The 19,047-nt window shown below is 44.0% G+C and overlaps 1 protein-coding gene across 2 annotated transcripts in view; it reads right to left on the bottom strand.

Moving 5' to 3' along the window:
* The window catches only part of MYBBP1A (MYB binding protein 1a), a 678,288-nt gene that overhangs the window by 295,730 nt on the left and 363,511 nt on the right, over positions 1–19,047 (bottom strand). For both annotated transcript variants that reach the window (XM_078679447.1, XM_078679448.1), the window contains exon 20: positions 1,259–1,393. In XM_078679447.1, the coding sequence (XP_078535573.1) occupies positions 1,259–1,393 (135 nt within the window). The remainder of the gene's footprint in view (positions 1–1,258; positions 1,394–19,047) is intronic.

Raw genomic sequence — 19,047 nt, 5'->3', positions numbered from 1 at the left:
ACAGGCCTCACCAGTTCCTCAACTGCTCCAAAACCATGAATCACAACAATTTTCAAGTTTCTGGCTTATCGCCACCAAAGCTCCATTCAGTGTGCCCATATCTTACAATATTAAAGTACGTCTTTTACTTTTAAGTCCATATTATGACACAATTCCAGGATAGACTGACTTTTCCACAAAGTCTCAAGTGTTACCCAGTCCTCCTAACTCTCTTCCTGAGGAAAAATACACTACACCTGGACTTGTTTCAATGAAAAATGAAAGTATGTTTTCTGCATAAAGGTCATTTGCTACAGTCTATACAGACGCACAATTCGAGTCTCTTCTTTCAGGGCTAAAGGTTTAACACCTTCCATGTCAGAAGTACAACACTCTAAGCGTTTTCACCGATGTCAAAAATAACACTAAAAGCCGAACCCCACTGTATGCACGCAATACAATTTTGGATCTTCCTGATACCACAAAATACCATTTACCCATTTTAAAGCAACCAGCGGATTATAGTTGTACATCTTGTGGATCTTCTGTTTACCACAACTTCTAGGTTTTTAATCGTTTACAGATTTCAAATATTTGCCAATATACGTACCTACTTTCTCTATCAAACAAGTGCACAATGCTGGAAAGTTGACACATTTGAAAGATATCAGAGGATCAATGCATTGTTCCTTAACTCCGACTGCAGGGACAGCATAATTATCTAGTGGTGATGCTACATTTCGGAGCACCAGAAGTGATCCTTACAGCAAAATCGAACTGGTCCTTGTAATAACATCAAATAAAAAGACAATGCTTACTATTTTTTTGTGAATCAGCACTCTAGTGCCCATGATTCAACTTACTGATCTACTCCACAACTACAGCTATTACCTCAACCCTTACAAATCGGTTTTAAATGCTGCTGCTGATGATGAAGACTTTACTGACGCTCTTGTCTACTCTCATTCCCAGATGAACAAGAGCCTAGAAAAACAATGAACCAGATTCCTAATGTTTGTTTTCTTGCTGAAAAGCAAGACAACTAGCATATCTCTGTCCTTGTGAATCTGTGGTAGTATGGCCAATAAAATAAATGTTTGCAGAAACACAAAGTTTAGCGTTACCCCGGATTCCAGTCCATGTTTCGCAACAGAGTAGGAGCTATCTGTCCATATATGACCCTCACTGCCTACTACTGATCGACTCAAAAGGGAGTAACAACATTGAAGTAAACTAGGAATGTTAATGTTAATGTGGGCCATTCCGTGAAATAATTTACCTGAAAGAGAACAGTGCCAGTGATGGATCATTCTGCTTGCAGGCCCTCTGCACTAGCCTCTCCAGCATAGCGTGCAGGTCCTCCTTGATATCAGATGCGTTTTTAAAATATCGTTTTGCTGCACATAAATTATTTCTGAAAAAGAATAATGAATAGATGTAACCATTCATGGTAATTCGGCAATGAGTTTAGAGAGGGCATAAAAGGCAGAAACTCTCTCATATTTCTCGAAGCATAGCATATGTCAGACAAGACAAAGTATACTGGCTTTACAGGAAAAAAAAAGTTTAAAGGTGTGAAAAGAAACTGTCCAGGATATTGTAGGTAATGAACTAAAGAAATAGCAATTTCGGCACACTCTAATATAGCGTAAGCACCCTTTCACAAGCACTCATTACAGAACGTTATTTTTGCTTTTGGTAACATTTTAATGGATACGATAGCTTCTGGCAGATTCAACATCTCTTGAAATATATCAGACTAAAATTTGAAAGTCTTAAGAGTAGTCAAAAAAGCATGCCAGGTACCACCAAAGCAGCGCAGTGATATAGATTTGTACAAGCAGTGAACATAAGTGTGCAATAGTATACAAAACAAGAAAATGTTGACTTCCAACATTATCTAGAGTATGGACTCAGAATTGGCGTACAAGTTCCAATGACAACAGTAAACATCTGCTAAAGTCAACATTTGTGTGTCGAAGTATTGACCCCCATATACACGCTTTTTGAAGAGTCTTCATCAGGACCATACAGGTAGCAATCTACAATGATGAAGTAACAAAATGTACCCAATTGCGGTACCTCAAAGGAGATGCAATGACTAGTGACACATCATATCCGATGTTACCTTTCACCCCGAATCAACTGCACAAGGAAACATCTCTTGGCACGCGCAAGCACCAAACTTTCGAATCCGTAAGCAACAAATGACTCAGTAGTCCCTGAATTGGCCAACAAGAGTGTAAAGCATATCAGCCAAAGATGCTTTGATATTATACCCCAATTCCAACCTAATTTAGTGCCTTGCAATTTTAGGTTGTGCCAAAAAGACAAATTTCTGTCACATCGTGCCCACCATGCAAGAGTGGGCCAGAGGAAGAACAACAACCAAGTTAACTATCTGGAATAGGGGGTTTATGTTTGCACTAAAATCTGTGTAAAGATAAAAGCCATGCCCAATATCTTTGAAGGAACTTGATAGTAGTATCAAGAAAAGATGCTAAATAGAGCTTTTACAAAATATAGCTCACCCGCTCTGGACGATCAAAAAATGTTCAAATTTTAGAAGGCTGTATTAAATAAATTAGATGAATATGTTGAGATTAATTCCAGAGCGTCATTCTAGCCAAAACAGGCAACATTTGCCATCCTGTGGACACAGTCCTTACTTACAAGCGCTGCAGCCGGTAGACATTGTTTAACTTTGTGTAGTCCTGACTTGCCTGCCCGCTGTCTTCTATAAATACTGTTGAGGTCACACAATGTGCACGCGGTCCAGAACGGTAGGTAGAACTTTGGATATGGGGCCAAGCCTCCAAAATATAATAAAAATGCATGCTCGCTAAATCATAATTTAATCCCAATAAATTAGTTGACGAAAATGTAAATTTTGACAACAATGCAATGGTGGTAAAGGAGGTCATCCGAAGGCGAGCAGGATGCAATGGATATGTGGACAGCAAAAGAGAACCGTGAACTCATGCTTTACTCTAATTATTACTGGCACCAACACTGCTCCCACATTTATAGTCTCCTGGTGTCATACTCCAGCAGCATTTCGTTCCACTCCTGATACTGATCACCTTATTCTAGTTACCTACATTCAAGTAGTTGTATAATTTGCAGCCGCAATATGTGTTCTGCCCCTCAGCTTTTTCCTGTTGCTTCTTGCACACATTCATCTATTTCCATACCTCAAGGTGACTTGAAAATTGGAACTCTTTTCAGTTCTAGCCACTTGGGCTCTATCTTGCACTCCTAACTTCACCTCCCTAAAGAACATTTCCATGTCCTTGCCCACTCGTTGTAACTTATCAATTATGTTGCATTTTTATTAGACAAACTTTCATTTACTTTCGTATTGTTTTTCAAAACAGCACCACACTTTCAAGTGCTTTATAAATTCAACTCATAAAGGTTTACTGAAACATGAATAGCTAAATAAAAGATTTCTTAAATAAGAGTTCTGAGAAATGTGATAGTATATTTTAACTTCTTGTTTGTACCGTAATCCAATGTGGACTTGACTTATTAGTAAATTCATTTGATAATTTATCCAGCAAGGAATTCATCTAAAACAGTTGGATGAGAAACTGTAATCAGTTAACGAGCAATGCAGCACTGCCTGTCCATTCTATCCTGAGATGACCCTGGAACGTAATGCTAAGTGTCCCTTTCCTTTAAGATGTATAAAACCTCTCCATTTCAAAGGAGTGCAGGGGAGGAATATATCAAGATAAGTTTAGCAGTGAGCACTATGAAACACCGAGAAGCCACTTCAAAGAGCCAGGTCAGATTAAACTTCACTGTGAATTTGTCCCGAGGACTAAGTATATACATGGTGAAATTCAAAAAGTCTTAACAGAGGTGATAGCCAAAAGAGAAACTGTTTTCCAAGAAATCAACTGGTGCCAGCACCAGCACACAAATATAAAGGAAAATGACGTGAGATGGCTTTAAAATAAGAGTCTTAATCTGGCATATGGCAGAGAAATTACTGTAAAAATGACTGCACAGCACAAAGGATGCATTAAGTTGCAATACCGAAGTGTGTAGCAAGGCACTTGATGTAAACCCTTAGCAATTGATCCCTTGAAGAAAAATATGTACCCATCTTTTGGATGAGCAGCATTAGTTTAGGTTTTTGGCGGTGAAAATGCTCTCAACTTCAACTGCAGTGCCTCAAATAAGCCTTGAAATCAGTCAACAATTAGTTGAGTGTGCAGGGTCCTTATCTGCTTTACGAATAATTACAAAAGCTCCTTGAGTGACTGTTCCACTGACATTACAATTCTGTGAAAGGACTGAATCATTTTAAAGAGCTATATGGTGACATGAATAGCCTAGTCCCATGTGATAGAGAGGCAGCCCGGGCTTTTGTTCCGGTAGAGTTTAATGAGGATGAGGTGTTGAAGGCGATCCTAGAGACCTCAAAAAATAAGGCGCCGGGGCCTGGCGGCGTACCTGGGGATCTATATAGACATTCCCCGAAAATGTGGTCTCAGGTGCTAACTAAGGTCTTCCGTGCAGTCAACGATAGCGTATTTCCTGCCTCCTGGGCGACCTCCATTATAGTGCCAATATTTAAAAAGGGGCAACGTGAGGACCCGGCGTGTTACAGACCGATTTCCCTCCTTGACTCTGCCATAAAGATCCTGGGCAGAGTCCTACTATCTAAACTGATGGAAAATCTCGAGGTCTGTGGGGCTCTCGAACATACAATACGGGTTCAGAGAGAAACGAGGCACCCTGGACCAATGCTCCAATTTGCATCTCATAATCTCCAAATACACGGTGGCCGGGGAGGGGTCACTTTTCTTGGCTTTTATGGGCCTCTCCTCGGCCTTCGATTTGGTGAACAGGTCCAAGTTATGGTCCATCCTAATGGAGATAGGGATAGACGCCTCACTAGTCTCCTTTGTGGCCTCTTTACATCAGTAGCTATTTGCCACAGTACGGGTCACAAAGGAAGGCAGGTGTACTCCTAGATTTAGGTCAGAGAAGGGGGTGCGCCAAGGGTGCATTCTGGCCCCCCTCCTTTTCACCATCTACATCAACGGATTGGGAAAACATCTAGAGGCAGGGGTGGCAGACGTCCCGCGTGTAGGAGGAGTGTTTGTGCCGGCCCTCCTATATGCGGATGACGCAGTCTTAATAGCACGTACTGGTAATGGCCTCCATGTCTTACTGGACCTTTTTGGGTCCTTCATGGAAAACCTTGACTTAAGAGTCAAGAGTCAATGCAAAAAAAACGCATACCATGATAGTAGGCCGACAAAGATGTAAGCCCAAATCTAAAACTTTCACCTATAAGGGCGAGGTGGTCTCAAGGGTTTCAGTCTTTCCCTATCAGGGGGTCCTGTTTGATGAGAGGGGGACGTGGGCTCCCCAAATTAAGGCGAAGACTCTATCCTTGGCTCGTTCCACGTCTGCCTTGCTGGGCTTTTCAAGGAGGTTAGGAGCTAGGCCGATGGAGGCACTGGTGAAAATCTACAATAGCAAGTGCATTCCCATCGCATCCTATGGGTCCGTTTTGTGGGGCTATGCCAATCATGATAAAGTTCAAACGGTTGAGAATGGGCTTATCAGACATTTTCTATCTGTCCCTAAATCCACTCCCACCTTTTCCATTCATGAGGAGATGGGCCTGTCCTACATTACGGACAAGGTGGAATTGGCTCCCCTAGTTTTTTGGGCAAAAACATGGCTGAATTTAGAACTAACTTTGAACCATGTAATTTTGGCGGATGTCGTTTCCATGGATCACGCTATGAAAGTACCTTGGCTGAACTATCTAAAAAACAACTATGCATCCCTGGGAAGACCCGAACTTTTTCTGGCACCACTTAGTATCTATCAAGAGAGAGGATGTTAAATGGATTACGCACAATTTTTTGGAGAGGGCATGCCTAGACAGAGAGGAGAAGGAACTAGCGAAGTCATCAGTAAGAACATACCTAGTGTTAACTACCACCCCCTCTCTGGGACCGTACCTTAAAATTGTCACCAAACCCCTACACAGATTTTTACTGACCAAATCTAGGTTTAATTTGATTCATTATACATTAGGTTGTTACCATTTGTGGGCTAAACCAGAACATGCCCCCCCCCTGTGATTGTGACAAATTTTCTAATCAAGATACCATGCATTTTATGATGTTTTGTGGGTTTTATGCTACCGAAAGGAAAAAATATGTGAGACCAGTCTTGAGAGAGGCTGGCTTTATTGAAGTCAGGCCCGCACTAATTTATCTCCAGATGCTGGGCAACACTTATACAATCTTTAGCGTTGAAAGCTTCCTAGCGGCGGCATTTAGAAATAGGAACAAACTAGTTTCACTGAATGTTTTATTCTAATCATGATATCTTTTTTACTGATTTTTACTGATTTAAAATCTATGTATAAACTTATAAGGGCTCAGCTTTGTTCTTGTACATTAATGCATTGTCGATTTCTTAACATGTTTGTAATTTTATTGCTTTTTATGATTTCTCAAAAATCGAATAAAGTGTATTTTGACTGACTGACAATCATTTTACCAATTTTGGTGTCAAATCCTGTTTGAACGTTTCATTTGTTTAATTGTGTTTTTGAAGCCTAATGTGCTCTGGTGCTTTTTGTGCATGGCGGGATTTAATCACACCTTAATTATTTACTGTAAAATATCCAAATCAGTCATGTCATCATTTTACCATCACCAAAACAAATATTGTCTAAGGAATATGGATTTAATTTATTTTCTAAAGGCTAATAAGTAGTTCATGAATGAAAGTAGGGAAGTTACCAAACTCTTCTCCATAATTGCAAATGGGTAACTAAAATGACATATGGCTCTGCTAGTTTGTGTAGTGCCAGCCAGCAAAGAAGTATGCTATGGTTAAACTGTTTTACATTAAAAGGCATCTCTACATAAGACAGTGATTTTGCAATTCAATGTACACTGTAATAAAAGCATGTTTGCCTACGTACAACGTGTTTCGACCAGGGTCTTGGTCAAATAATTGGTTCAGATAAACAATAGAAGAGTGTCAAATGCTATGAGTTCAAGCACGACCACACAAGGGGAGCACGACAACGACTTCAATTAAGGCGTTTCAGTGGTTTTTGAAAAAGCCCTCACTCACCACCTAGTGATGACATGCTTCATCATTGGGCCCACCAAAGAGACCGAGTGTCTCTTCGGTGTGCTGCGACGCCAGATCTACTGCGGAGCGGGTTAGTGAGTTCAGGCAGTGTTGTGCAAAAGAAAAAGTAACTAGTGAGTGTTGAATGGTTAAAAACAGTCCGTAGTGTATCAAAAATAATAACTTTATTGGAATGATCACTAGGGAGAGACTTAAATGTATGTGTCTAGAAATTGCGTCCACAGTTAATAGAGTGGGAATTTCTTAGGTATCAGTCGACATGTTTCAGCCATGAAACGGTGTGATTTTACCTGGCATTCATCAGGACTTTAGTGAAATAAACCCTGGTGGAAATGGACGCGCTAAGGCCCACCCCAACCTAGGGACGTGAAAGTGAAAATTAACAAATATGGTGAAAAAGTGCAAAAATAATTAGGAAGAAAAATTGATTCTACCTAATAACTCCTGGTTTAGGAGGCTTCCGACTTGAGCGTTTCTGCACCTGTGAATAAAAAGGACAAGACATACAGATAGGACAAGACATACATTCAGTGATGATGCTAGACACTGTATATCGGTAGTGCTCCAACGCGTGATTCAGGAGACATAAGTGATGAGAATACCGGTATCGTTATCACCACCATAGTCCCTGGGTTATCAGATAATACACGATGGGTAGTGCTGTGTACTATTTGTGCTAGATGAAATTGAGTTGATTAAAAAACAGAAAGGTGTTGAACCTTATATCTATCAAATTAAAATGCAGGCACAGCCGTGCTAGCAAGTTACAAGCTTTCAGTAAAAACATATCTCACTTTTCTGGTGTTCGAAATTCACACCATGGGTCTCAGGAGGGGGGTGGAAACGTAATTGGCACACCCTGCGATTTTGTCAAAACAGAGGAAAAAACAGTACAATGAATCGTGTAGCGTTTTCGGAATACTTAGCTCGATTGACATGGAGTAAAAGCGGAGAGATCTTTACTCACGCCCTCGACGTTCGGCACCCGCTCGGCACCTATGTCTTCCCTCAACCGGACCCCGAAGATGTGAGCGCGGGGCCGGGAGAGCATTAAATTGGAAAGCTACCGGAAAACAACTTCCGGGTGGGCGTGGTCGTAGGCTTGCACTGCCACGTTGTGAGCCAATCAGAGCGGGCCATCGTCATCTGACGAAATCGTCACCTGATCAGGAAGTGCAACGTGAATGTCAGTTGCCATGGTAATCCATTTGCCGATGCCGGTTCCCAAATACTGTCAGTAATTAGGACAGCCCTCCGCATTGATATCAAAGCGGTAGGTGGAAGGTATTACTGTATGGACATCCTAGAAAATAGATTTGGCGGATGTTGTCTAAATACTGATCGTGGGAGGGACTTCGTATTACTTATGGTTACATTTGGCAAAACAAAGAAGGGGATAAAACTGCTATACTAGCAGTTGTCAATTGTCTGGTTATCTGACACAAATCTACTTGAATCATTTACTTTCATTCATTTAATCACAGAATTCCATGGGATATCATCATTAAGCCCAAGCAGATGGGTCCCAAGTCTATAGACCCATCGCTGTTCTTTCTCAAAAAGGCGGTTGTTGATATTATGGCCGCTGTCCAAGTGTTCTATGATGCTTGAACTCATAGCATTTGACACTCTTCTATTGTTTATCTGTTACTACCGGGGTATAAGAGTGTCACTCTACGCTCCCCACCTCTCCTTTTGTTTATCTCTGCTCCCCAAATAATTGGTTCATCATCTATGATATATCTATAAGATGTGTGTGCATTTTATGTATATTCATTGCCGTGACGAAGCCTGAGTTCGGGTGAAATGAGTCGCCGAAATAAATGTCTTTGGATTACAGCCGTGGAGTGCAAGGCTTTCCTGAGAGTTTGACCAATAACTGTGGGCTTTATTATAGCTCATCTTGTGTCCGTGATCCTGTGGTGTGCGCGACTGCACGTGGATATTTCCAGTATATTATATATATATATATATATATATATATATATATATATATATATATATATATACATTTCTTCAAACGCACTTTTTTGACAAGAAAAGCGTGGTGCACACTACTTCATGCATTTTTCAAAATAGCTTTATTCCGCTACCTCGGCAGACAAACGCGTTTCGTCAAAATATATATAAATAAATAAATATATATAAATATATATATATATATATATATATATATATATACACACACACACACACACACACACAGGAATTCTGACTCCATAATGGTGTCAATCTCTTGGGCAATTCAGTCTAAATAATAGTTCTCCGATCACATCATGTTTAAATACCGAAGACAGACATGCATAATCACCACCCAATTCCTACATGCGTTATGAAAGTTTCTTTGTGAATCAAGTCTCTTATTTTGTGCCTTTTGTTACAATTGTTGTGCTTTTATCCTCTCTCTTGTGAACTATTAATAGATGGTTTCTTGCATCGTACTGATCTCTTAGGTAATGTTATATCCCAGCTATGTAAAGAAAAAAATACCTACCCAAACTCGTCTATCTATGCATTAGAACAAATAGCTTACCTCCGTAGACGAAACAAGAAGTTGGACATCTCGGTCGCTTAAATGGGACAAAATCTGCCTATTTTTCTCCTTCATGGTCTAGTCTTCTACAAATTAATAAAAAAGGACTGAAGGATAATATATATTCACTGAAAAAACCATAGGTTTCAGGGGCGTTATAGTTAGCTGGACATTGCACTTGTACAAAACCACTAAAATTCCCCCGTTATAGTTAGATCAGCTAAATATAACTTGCGTGCCCGCAATGCACTGCTGATGACGTCACATATTACATCACTCATGACATGGTCAATGACATCACTCATGACATCACTGATGACATCTCAAATGACATCACTGATGTTGCAGAGAGGTGTAAAAAGGGGCACGGCCTGCAACACCTCTCTGCAATGCAGCGCAGTGGCACTTACTGGAAGCACCTGGAGGCTAGTTGGCCCCCAGAGTCCCTCAGGATTGAAGGGGAATTATTTCTTCAACTTAAAACGCGCCACAGGGCGTGTTTGCACAAGTCACCTCACGCCCCATCCCCTCCCTTCACCACTGTGTAAACGCGCCCTGTGGCCGTTCTAGGTTGAAAGATTGAGTCCTAGGTTGAGTCCTGAGGGTCCCTAGGCTCACACTAGCCCACTAGGTACCTCCAGTAAGCACCACGTGGCACGTTTGCACGATGGTGAAGGAAGGTGTGGCCTGAGGTGACATGTCTGCAAACACGCCCTGTGGAGCGTGGCTCCCCTCCTCAGGCCTATTTATGGCACCGTGGACCCCATCCCCCGGGGCCGGCCTGCCTCTTTTTTTTTTTTTTTACAAGGAAAAGGGGGCCGCGTGGCCCCCCTCCCGGGCCACTTGTAGCCCCGGGGACCCCATCCCCCAGGGCTGGCCCTCTTCGTTGGGGGTCCCCAATGCCTCCACGGTCCCAGCCGGCTCCCCGCCTCCTGCAGGAGCCGGCATTGCTTTTCCACATGGGGAGCAGCTAACATGCTGCTCCGCAATCTTTACATTTACAATCTGCTTTGCTTCATTGAAGCGAGAGCAGGTTTCCCTGCTTTCGCTTCAATGAAGCAAAGCAGTTTGCAATGACAGGGTGGGAGCTGCGAGGAGCCGGCCCTGGGGGGGTGGGGGTCCCCAGGGCCATGACAAGGCTCCAGGAGGGGGGCCGCGTGCCCCCCCTCCCAACATCTTCAAAAACCGGGAGAGGGGGTGGTCCCGGGGGCTTGGGAGGGCCTTTGAGCCCCCCAACCATTTATTTTACAAACCCCAGGGGGTGGCGGTCCCCGGGGCTTGGGCGGGGGCCTTTGAGCCCCCCCACCCATGAATTTTGAAGCCCCAGGGGTGGTGGTCCCCGAGGCTGGGGGGACTGAGAGGCCCCCCACTAGTTTCAGCAAAGCCTCGGGACTTGCCCCTCCGCCCCCCACACCCCCCTTCCGGTGGCTAATTAAAAACGAAGCGCGGGAGCCCACACTTTGTTTTTTTTCCCCGCTGCGGGATGTGTGGATCCTCCGTGCATCCCGCGATTTAAAAAAAAAATTTGGGGGGGGGGGGTTGGGGGTCCTTGTGGGACCCCCCCTGAGCAGGCCTAGGGGGGTCAGGGTGTTTCTACCCTGCCCCCTTTGAGTGTTTTTCGCTGTTTTTTTCACTGTTTTCTTGTGCCTGGCCGCCAACACTTCCTGGTTTGGAGTGTTGACGGCCAATTGGCATATAGCTCGAACTCGGCAGGGTGCGCAGATCCTCCGCGGTCTTAGATATATATGCGATTTTACTTTTTATTTTCTCAGGAACTACTGAACGGATTTACACCATTTAACCAAAGGAACGACCCTGAACCACGGGCTACTTCTTTGCCAAATTTGGAGTAATTCCGTTGAGCAGTTCAGGCTGCAACTGAGATTAAAGGTTTCTAAGGGAAATTGCATGAGGAAAACACGTTTTGGGACCCCCCTTTTTTCTCGGCCCCCGCTTGACGAATCACTCCGAGACTTTCAGGATAGGAGTGGAACGGACCGGGCCATACGTTTTGAAAAAGTCACGAAGATTCGTCAACTGGCGCCAAAGTTATTCCAAATAGAATGTCGCGGATTTCCTATGGAAAATAGGTCTCAACTAGAACAACCAACTGGAGACCGCCAGTAGGAGATATATATAGATAGATAGATAGATAGATAGATATGCAAACTAGTAAAATCCCCTTGCAAAGAAGTGGAGCACGATCTACTCAAACATGTGTATAACAAGGGAGAAGTAAACAAAACAGTGGTTGGTCTGGAAGTGTTAACTCTTGAAATGTAAGTTAACCCCTTCGACGCTCATGACTAGCTCAGCTCGTCATGAGTTACGCCTCTCGTACGCTCATGACGAGCTGAGCTCGTCATGAACCGTGGGTTTTCGCAAAAGTCAGCGCACAGCGGGAAAATGCGCCGCACGCGTGGGGTTAAAGAATGGATAATTAGTGCTTATAGATTTGATACTTGCATTGGACTTACAAATGATCCGAAGAAACTAGAAATGAGCGCACAAACTTTTCTTGCATACATAGTGGGCATGGCTTACTTACTTTAGCTAATGTTGATATAGACAATATCAACAGATTGAGACAGATACATTGCTGAATGGAACGGACAGCGTTACTCAGCCTTCCAATCCTCCTGTGTCTTTATTTGGCTGTAGTCATCTCCTCGTGACATACACTCATTTATCCACTATCTTTCACTTCTCTTTAAGTTGTAATCAGTTTTCCTTTCCTGCATATACATATCCGGAAAAATTGAGTGGTTGTTTCGAGAACAATTAAACAAGCTGCTCCAGCAATGCAAACTTTGTGTTGCAATTTTCAATGCAATGGCACAGCAGCTGCTTCTGTAGATATTCTTAACTTTATTTTACAACATGTATTACAGCTAACCGCTAATATTCTTATACGTATTTAATTTATTACACAAAATAAGTTCTTATGTGTATTTATTATCCTATTATTTTCACTGTCGTTAAAAGAGTTGAAATGAAAAAGAAGGAAGGCAAAGAGAAGAACGTGGAGGGAGGAGAGGAAGAATAAATAAATAAATAAATATATATATGTATACACACACACATATATTTATAAGCAAGAAGGAAACAAGCATTGGAAATGCAATAGGTCTCGCACCATTAGAGTTAGTGCTTTTAGAATTGTTTATGGGTTTTTTTTGTAAATGTTTAGCATTTTTGTTTCCTGTAGCCAATGCTAAAGAATTACAAATAAAAAAAGCCATAAACATTTCTTAAAGCTCTAACTGAAATGGTCTGAGACCTATTGCACTGTGTGAGGGTGAGGGGTTGAGGATGAGTGAGGGTGAGGGTGAGAGTGGGTGAGGGTGAGTGAGGGTGAGGGGTTGAGGGTGAGTGAGGGTGAGGGGTTGAGGGTGAGTGAGAGTGAGGGTGAGTGAGGGTGAGTGAGGGTGAGTGAGGGTGAGTGAGGGTGAGTGAGGGTGAGTGAGAGTGAGGGTGAGTGAGGGTGAGGGGTTGAGGTTGAGGGTGAGGTGTTGAGGGTGAGTGAGGGTGAGGGTGAGTGAGGGTGAGGGTGAGTGAGGTGTTGAGGGTGAGTGAGGGTGAGGGTGAGTTAGGGTGAGGGGTTGAGGGTGAGTGAGAGTAGTTGAGGCTGAGTGAGGGTGAGTGAGAGTGAGGGTGAGTGAGGGGTTGAGGGTGAAGGTTTGAGGGTGAGGGTGAGCACACAAGCTTAGGAGTATGTCTTAGCACAACTTGCCCTCACCAATCACCTTTCACTTCTCAGGGCCTATGGACTTTCAAGGCTACAGATAGCATCTGCCATGTGCCTTAGAGGAACATTTATGTTTTAAAAATGTATTTGACAAATAATTATCGATCCATAGTTCAGCGCCGGCGAGATTATGCATTTTTGATATTTTTTGTTGCTGCACAGGCACTCGTGAGCATCATCTTTACCAGACTATACTATGGGTGGGCCGAGAGTTAGGCAGTCCAGGATCTGGGTGTTGCCATTTTAGAATGGCCCCTTACTTGCCAACTGATGGAGAATTGTTGGGTGGTCTCACTACTACTCGCTGATCTTGTAATTCATGCTCTAATACAAATGAACACTAAATAGCTTTTTATTCACCATCTCAGCAAGAGGCCAACAATTGAATAAGCAGAGTGTGAACCCTTCAGTGAACAGCACCAGTGTAAGTTGTGGATGACTTGAGGATTGTCGCTCATATTTTAACAGATTCGTAACTATTTCACATACATCTTTTTAGTACGAAAGATTCGCTGTTTTTTATTTTCTCATCTCTGATGCATTTTACTTGTTTCTTTTCATTCCTGCATAAACCATAGAGCCAACTCGGCACAAACGTGTTATAATGCGGTCAGAGGGAGGGGCACTAGATGACGAGATGTGGACTACCGCCACATTATGCAAGCTTGCCAGAGCCTCTGTGCCTTGTGGTAAACTACAGCTGTTCTTGAAGTGCTCAGAGCTGCTTCTTCATTCAACGTAAGCCATCGCTTCACTCCAATGAGAGCATCTGAGCATCCTGAAATTGACGTCCTTTGCATAATAAAAGTGTTTACATACCTCAAGCTTCTTTCTCTAGGATTCTTTCTGTAGGATTTCCTTCTGTTTCCTGCTCAATGGTTTCTTCAATGAAATGTTCTTAATTGCTTGTTTCTTTGCTGATTTTTTGGAGAGCAGAACTAGAGCACAGCTTGTAGCTACTCCTTTCAGTCTTTCGTCATATTTCAGTTACTGGTGCGTGTACTGCATCATTGAGGCACACGGCCCTGGTGCTGGGTGTGCAGGGTCGATTTTTACATTGACACAAACATGGGAAATAAGTGGTGCAAATTGAAATTATACTGTTTTCGTGCATGCTATTTAAAAAACAAAAATACGCTATTCCCTCAAAGTTATTACCAGCAAAATAACGAGAGTGTAGTTTGCACAAAGCTCTAAAATAGCACTGGAAACAAAGACAACAAGTGAAAGCAAGTTGCGGTAAAGCGGGTTTGGGCTTTCATTTAATGTTATTCCCGAAATGTGCTCCAGGCAACACGTTAATCTCTTTGTACGTCGTGTTTGTGCTGCATATTTGGAGGCTTGACAATAACATGCTAGTTGGGGCTGAGCAACACCAAAATGGTTAAAGGGACTGTAAGAAGGGACGGTGCAAGGAAAACAAACTGCGAGGGGCGGAAAGAAGGAGACAATGTAAAAAAAATTCAAATGAAAAGAAGCGAGACGGGTCAATTACATGTTCCCTCCAAGCGCAATGCCGCTGCCAGCAGCGGCAGAGCAAGAAAGTCAGCACAAACAAACGGTGCGAAGAGGTGGCTCAACATATAACGATGCCGACTTTGGAGAAGGAGAACAGGGTTCGAGCCTCAGCGTGGGCGGCATCATTAATTATAAATTAAATAAACTGAGATCTCCTGCATATTAAATATAAATAAATAAACAGCGTGCGTGGGGTGAGGGCAGGAAGCTGCCAGCTATTTAAAAAACAAAAATACGCTATTCCCTCAAAGTTATTACCAGCAAAATAACGAGAGTGTAGTTTGCACAAAGCTCTAAAATAGCACTGGAAACAAAGACAACAAGTGAAAGCAAGTTGCGGTAAAGCGGGTTTGGGCTTTCATTTAATGTTATTCCCGAAATGTGCTCCAGGCAACACGTTAATCTCTTTGTACGTCGTGTTTGTGCTGCATATTTGGAGGCTTGACAATAACATGCTAGTTGGGGCTGAGCAACACCAAAATGGTTAAAGGGACTGTAAGAAGGGACGGTGCAAGGAAAACAAACTGCGAGGGGCGGAAGGAAGGAGACAATGTAAAAAAAATTCAAATGAAAAGAAGCGAGACGGGTCAATTACATGTTCCCTCCAAGCGCAATGCCGCTGCCAGCAGCGGCAGAGCAAGAAAGTCAGCACAAACAAACGGTGCGAAGAGGTGGCTCAACATATAACGATGCCGACTTTGGAGAAGGAGAACAGGGTTCGAGCCTCAGCGTGGGCGGCATCATTAATTATAAATTAAATAAACTGAGATCTCCTGCATATTAAATATAAATAAATAAACAGCGTGCGTGGGGTGAGGGCAGGAAGCTGCCAGATATGGAAATACCAGCATCAAAGAAAACAAGACGGAGGGAAGAAAGGGGAGAGGGGAGGGGGGAGGAGAAATGCGACACGGCGGGAAGGGGCAGGCAGGATGACTCAGGGGAGGGGGCGGAGCGGGGCAGAGCGGCATGTGGGTGTGAAGAAGCCGGGCCTTTGAAGTGAAGCTAAGCTTCACTTCAAAGGTGTCGGAGGAATGCGGGCGGCTGTGCACGCGCTTTTAAGCTCAATGCACATGCGCATTGAGCTTAAAAGTCACGGGCACTGCAAGGAATCGCCACGATTCCTTGCAAGTTAGATAAAGAGTAGATGAGCCCCTATAGTCTCGCTTGCTCGATGCGCATGCGCATCGACAGGCGAGACCTAAAAATGACCAGATGCGGAACAGACTACAAGGAGCACAAACATAGACCAGAGTTGTTAAGTACAAGAGGCAGCGATGGATAAGGGAGGTAAGCTAGAGAGAAGCAAGGTCACGAATAGACGAATGACCAGTTCACAGGAAGCAAGAGATGGATGGAGGAGCAGAAGACAGACTGAAGAGGATGAAGACAGTGATCAGGGAGACTAAGAGAGATAACATTTTAGCTGGGTAGAGACAAGGGTAAGAGTCCGAATTCTGTCTCCAGGAAAGCGGAGAAACAGACCGGACTTCAGGACGCCGTGCAATGGCCCCTGACAACTGTCAATGACTGGAGAGTACGGACGGAAGAACTGAAGTAAAGGATCGAAGAGCACACCTCGGTTGTGTGCAGCGGGATGAAGATGGAACAGAGTAACAGGACAAAAACAAAAGTTTGACAAAGACAGGCATAGGGTGAGGACACAGAAACGGAGGGTGCTACAGTGTCCCAACTGAAGATTTAGCAAATTTCTGTCAAGTTGTGTTTACAAAAACTACCAACGTATTCCTATACACTGGGGGTAACAGAGCCACTAGGACCGAGCTCATATTTTTCTATGCATCCATTATCTCCTATGGAATTTATATTTCGTTGCCACGGCTGTGAGGAAGTAACACGAGCACCGAGATCAAATTCAGGCCCGCAGTCTGATTTGCGGCGCTCCCAGGCAGGAGGATTCCAATTCCGCAATACTCGCTCTCTCATACGATTCAAGAGCTCATCGGGTGCTTTCAAACTCCATTGGCAGGTGTGAGCGCGCGGAAGATTGTGTTCCTGAAAAGCAATTGGGAGCCCCGTAAAAGGAATCGCAGCGGTTGCCCTAGTAGAGAGACACAATCTTGAAAAGGGTGGCGCAAGACATCTTTCTATTTTTGCTATCAGTAACTCACTCACTGCTCAAATTTATAACGAGTGCAACCTGAACGCTTCGTTTAGGCGAAATGTAACAAAGATCGAGCGCCATTTGCAGCACATGACTGCCACCTAGCGGAATTAGCTGGAAAATTCAATTTATACATTTTTTTTGCCGCTAGAAAACCTAGTTTCTTTCTCGAGAAGACAAGTCTTGGGGCGTGCACAGTTGTGCAAAAAGCGAGATAACGGCCGCAAGCTGAAAGACACAATCGGGGCAGAGGCGCTTTTACCATCACCAGCTGCGTGGTGGAAGGGAGTGGGAACCGGAGGATCGCGGATCCGACAGCACTTCTGAGCGCTCATGCGCTGGGCCTGGGCACAGTCCGCGGGCTGCGCCGTCAGGACAGGCTGCTGAAAAAGCTGGAGAGATTTTTTCCTTTTCTTTATTTTTCACTGCGACCCATGCTAACGGCTCCCACTTCGTTAACATTGTAATTCCTTTTCTCTAAGTAGTGCCCAGGCTGGCATTTCAAGGTTAAAAGAAAGGCAGCTGGTACATAAACCGGGCTGCCACGCACAGATGGCCAGAATCAAAAACATCCCGTATACTAGGTGAACAAATGGTGGTTTGAAGATTTTTTTGGGGGGTAAGAGGTGGATTTATGCTACAAATGCAGAGCTATGGTTGCAACTTTCAAACCTGCAGGTACCACAAGCATTATTTCTGCGGCGAAAGCATGAACTCAAGGAGCTATCTCACAAAAAAATATAAACGTGTACTCCCACTTAGAGATTATGCTCTGCAGGAGGCACATGAACCCTCTCAGTTATTAGATGGTAACCTAAACCTGTGAACTGAATGTGCACCGGATCACTCCAGCACATGCATTAACTTCCCGAGTAATCCTACCAGAATTACAACCTGAACCTTTCGGAATACATCTAGATCACTGCCGTAAGTACCTAACCCCAAAAGCTGCTTAAAGTGCAGCCGTTTTGTGGCCGATTAAGTCAATCGTGACAGCTTTACTATCACATTTTCCTTGTTCCCAATTTCTTTGGGGGCAACGTGTGTCAAAACTGCATAAGCGATCACTGGCTCCGCCTCGCCAGCCGCCACCCCCAGAGTGAACGTTCCATTCCCAGCGCTGGTTGTGCTGGTGGAATACGCAAGGCGGGTCTGATCACACAGGGTTGAGATAAACTTGGAGGTGGCGGTCTCCTAGTCTGGCATGACTTTAGTGCACATAGGGTGCGTGCGCGCGCATACAAACAAGGACGGGGCTCCTTGATTTACACCACAAACGGCTGATTGAAATGTCCGTGAGCTTTCTTTTTCTTGCAGCTACAAACGCCGGGTAGTTTCCAAGCGACCAGAAGGGAACAACAAGTGAAAAGAATTGCTCGTAAGAATGAGTGTGTTTTTGCCAGAAGTGATCGGGGGACACAGCAATACATCCGGGATCTGTCTGGTCCTGGAGAGAGCCGGATGACCCAATGAGCCATTGAATAAACTGGCTGAAACAGGCCGGCCTTTATGTGGAAAAAAAATAATACTCTCCAAAGGGGCCTTGGAGGCTCTTCAAACTATAATGCAGGATCCCAACATAGAAATAAAAGATCCTCCCCTCCCCAACCACGAAGGGTGAGTGCTGAGCCCATCCAGGAGGATTCGAAAACTGGGTGAGGACTTGATGGAGCGAGCCTCACACACAGCGCGCAGTGAGAGTCCTTTTATAAAAGGGTATCTGCCCCACAAACATAATGTGAGTGAGGACACACACATGTAGCATATACTAGGTGGCCAGTCTCCCTTCTGCGGTCTACCAGGCGTCTGATCACACCCCGGCAGCATGTTCAACAGAGAGCAGTGGAAGCCGTGAAGGTGGGAGTCGAAGACGGACTGAGAGCCCACACTAGGTGCCTCAATGGCTGATGAACACCCGCGGGATCATGGCCATGACAGCTCCCAGCTGCTGCCACTGAGTGACTGCAGCAGCGGCCTATCCGCCCAATGTTAGAACAA

This window comes from Lissotriton helveticus, chromosome 3_1, assembly GCF_964261635.1.
Source record: "Lissotriton helveticus chromosome 3_1, aLisHel1.1, whole genome shotgun sequence".
NCBI lineage: Eukaryota > Metazoa > Chordata > Amphibia > Caudata > Salamandridae > Lissotriton > Lissotriton helveticus.
The sequence above is the reverse complement of the archived record's forward strand: the minus strand, read 5'-3'. Positions and strand labels throughout refer to the sequence as shown.